Below are 3,489 nucleotides of genomic sequence, written 5' to 3' on the forward strand. Positions count from 1 at the left end.
GACTAACAAAATTATTGCGAAACCTGGGGTTTGTTCTAGAAGTTGAGAGAAAGTATTAAAAATATTTGCAGTGACTCTTCAAGAAGGGTCAGGGAAGTTGGAGCTATAAAAGAAGCAGTGTTACTTCCCAATGAGGGATGAAAGGTTAAAATTGCAACAGCTGCAGCCTGTGAATATTTTATCCAGAGCAGGACAGCCTAGAGGGTGTACTTAAGGTTCACAGACTATACGTTCTTTGCATGGCTGTGTTTGCTAGTAGATGCTGTTATAAAACTCCATCTCCGACCCTACAATTAAACTCCCGTGAAGTATATGGGAGGAAAAAATAAATAAGGAAGTGGTGGCTTGTTGTGCTTAAGTCACTGTAATGTAGTTCACTGTTAGGTATTTCTTGGGCACAAAGCTATGTGAGTGGCAGTAGTTCGATTCTCAATTTCTAATTTCAAAATGTAGCTTCTTGGCCTTTAATACAAGGTATGATGTTAAGATGTTACTAGCATAAAGCATATTGCTGTAAATCCCATGGACTGTGTCTACCACGAGTTTTATTTCCTTAGGGCTGTTTAACACAGGTTTAAAACAACAGCAACTCTAAATATTCTAAAAAGCAACATGGAATTTAAAAAAATAAAATAAAAAAAATCTAGACCCAAAGGCTCTGCCTTTGGAAAATGCAGCAATATGTTTGGTTATGGCTTGCTTTTGCTGGACAGCTATTTGTTACCTTCCCTTTAAAAATACCTATATACAAGTAGGTGTTTATGCATTGTGTGCGTTGAACATGCTTATCATGATAGTGTGGAGAAGTGAAAATAGTAGAAGGATAAAGATTTCGAATAAATTTCCCCAGTAACTTGTGGCTAGAACTACTATTTTGGACTTTCACAAGTTTAGGAAACAACAGTTCATTCATACCTATTGAAAGGGCAGTTCAGTGTGTTAGATGTGAGCAATGCGGAACTTCTTCCCCAGGGTGTCTTGCCAGATACACAAGCTTCTGATATTTCTCTGGTTTTCTTTTACTAGACTGTCCCATGAGGTGAAAACTGCTTGAAAAATAAACATTTTCTCAGCTATTTCTCCTTAACTTAGTAAGTTCCACAGATTGGGTCCTAACCTCTCTGCTTTGCTTTGCATTATGTTAAAATAGCATTTTTATGTCACTTGAGCAATGAAGTCTGGCTTGTGTCAGGAGCCAGAGACTGTGCAGGACACGAGGGCATAAACAAACGGCTTCGGTGCAGCTTTAAATGTCCAGACTTTAAGAAACCAGACTTTTAAGAATATTCAGTGATCCTTAAAAAAAAAAAGACTATTAGCAGTTTGTGGCAGCTCATACCCCGTTTTGCTTTGTCATCATGTGCCTCCTGCAAAGTGCCCATGCTTGTTTAACTATGTAATTATGGAAACTGATAGTGGGTAGTACAAGAAAGAGAAGCACAGATACCTGTAAAGGCCAGCTTCAAGAGCCTGGTTTCTTTGGGCTGTCAGTGGACAGAAAGGAGCATGCTTTTGTGAGAGACTCTTTTCCTTCTGTGTCTTTGGAGAGAACCTAGAGAGAGGCGGTCTCAGTGCTTCTGTGCAGAGTATGCGTGTGTGGTAGGTGCAAAGCAGCACACAAAGCAGTGTTCAGCTCCTATCACTGGGACTGTGCGTGAGGAATCAAACCGGAGGGATTCCGTCAAATTTGTGGTGCTGGAGAATGGTGGAGAATAATGATGATTGCCTTTCACAGGTTTTAAGATGCTTTTAATAAAGTTCATGATAATAGTATAACGTGGATTTAAATTTCTTGTTTTGTTTTTCTTGCATTTCAGGTCTGCCAGTCATGAAACGAGTTCTTCTGTTTTTTGTCCTGGCTGCTGCTGTTATGTATGGTATACTGCATGGAAATCTGTGGAGAAATAACCTCTACTGGTATGGTGGTGCTTTGTTCACTTGTAGTGCAAACACCCATATGGCTGTAGACAAATGTGGCTGTGAGTTGCTGTGTTGCTGAACAGCTGTTTACTAGAAATCACAACAGAAGTGATTACTATTCTGTGTGTGTGTTTTGTGGTTGTTTTGGGGTGTTTTTTTGTACTGTGAGGGAATGAGTGTGATAGTTCAGTTCTGTCGCCCCTTCTCTTGTGTTACTCTTAAACCTTGTAGTCAGTTTGAGCCTGGTTGTATGGAGAGATCAGGACCTCAGAGATAGGGAGCCCCTCTGACTTTCATGGAAATAGGTGAGAGATCTTATTTTTGTGTGTCATGTGTCCATGTCTCCTTTCAACCCATGTGTTTTTAGTGTTCGCTTATTCCTTTAGATGTTGGATTAATGATGTGAGAGAGACCTGTTTCACTCATGGGAATAACTGCAGGTGTAGTGGGCACCTTTTAAGAAGTTGGAATTTGTTGAGTCTCGGTGGAAACCTTGTGGGAAGTGAGCTTTCACTGTCTCTAGGCTGCCTGGGACAGGTGGCTTGGGATCTAAAATTCAGCACGCTTGTCAAAGAAGTTGTGTTTCCACTGAACTTTGCACAGCTGTGAGTAGGGTGAAAAGTACTTGTGTTATGAAGATAACAGTGATAGCTTTCAAAAGTAGTGATTGATGTGCCTGTCTTTTGTCTTGTTGGTACATTCAGTTGATAAAAATGGCTTTCTATTGTGGTTTCTGTTTACAGTAAACCACAGTGTTGTGATATTTCCCTCTTTGCAGGATTAGCTTTTCTGGACAGACATCCTCTGTGAGGGCTCCTCCTTCCTATGAGACTAGTGGAGTTACTCAGTAAGTTCAGCAGCTGAATATTTTTGTGCTGCATTTTTTTATTTGGTTGCTTGGTTTTTGGGCAGGTGGGAGGGGTTGAGGCTGAAATCCATAGGTGTTGTCTGTAGGCTCCCTGATTGATTGGTTATTGTTCAGTTGTGTCCATTGGCCGTTTCTGTTATGAACATGATTGTAATATGTCTGGCAGAAAGGAATTTGTCTGTGTCAATTTTCCAGTATTTGGTTAATATTTATGGCCACTTACAGTGTCTGTTATGAGCAACAAATTGCTGCAAATTCTAATATGCAAATAAAATTAGCAGAGCTACGAGTGCCACTTTTATGCTTAAAATTTAATAAGTCAGAGGTGTGGCTCACTTGTGATGTCCAAGTGCTTGTATAAGCAGAACTCGTGCTAGTAAATTCCTGCAGTTATGTTTGTGGAACTAATAAACGCCTATGCTAAAACTTGAAAGCAGGCCTTTGTTCTCTCTGAAGCCATCCTGCAGAATGCTATCTGTGAGGCTGATGCTGGCAAGCGATGAGCTGGCCAGCTGATACATTTCACAGAGTGTTTTCTCAGTGTCAGCATTCACATGACAACTTGAGGTTACCAAAAGCAATTAACCATAATGGTTTGTTTGGCTTGTGGTTCTAAAGTGGTATTTTCATCCTTCTGTTCACAATACAGCCCAGATGCATGTATTGCTCACACTGAACTTTACCCTCCCTTCTGGGCTTCA

The 3,489-nt window shown here is 40.4% G+C and overlaps 1 protein-coding gene across 1 annotated transcript in view; it reads left to right on the plus strand.

The window, feature by feature from the left end:
- The first annotated feature begins 1,820 nt into the window (after positions 1–1,820).
- The window catches only part of ST3GAL6 (ST3 beta-galactoside alpha-2,3-sialyltransferase 6), a 24,547-nt gene continuing 22,878 nt past the window's right edge, over positions 1,821–3,489 (plus strand). Inside the window, exon 1 of the mRNA XM_010134979.1 lies at positions 1,821–1,917. Within this exon, the coding sequence (XP_010133281.1) occupies positions 1,829–1,917 (89 nt within the window). The 5' untranslated portion in view covers positions 1,821–1,828. The remainder of the gene's footprint in view (positions 1,918–3,489) is intronic.

The sequence above is a fragment of the Buceros rhinoceros genome, unplaced genomic scaffold (genome assembly GCF_000710305.1).
Source record: "Buceros rhinoceros silvestris isolate BGI_N320 unplaced genomic scaffold, ASM71030v1 scaffold9794, whole genome shotgun sequence".
Taxonomy (NCBI): domain Eukaryota; kingdom Metazoa; phylum Chordata; class Aves; order Bucerotiformes; family Bucerotidae; genus Buceros; species Buceros rhinoceros.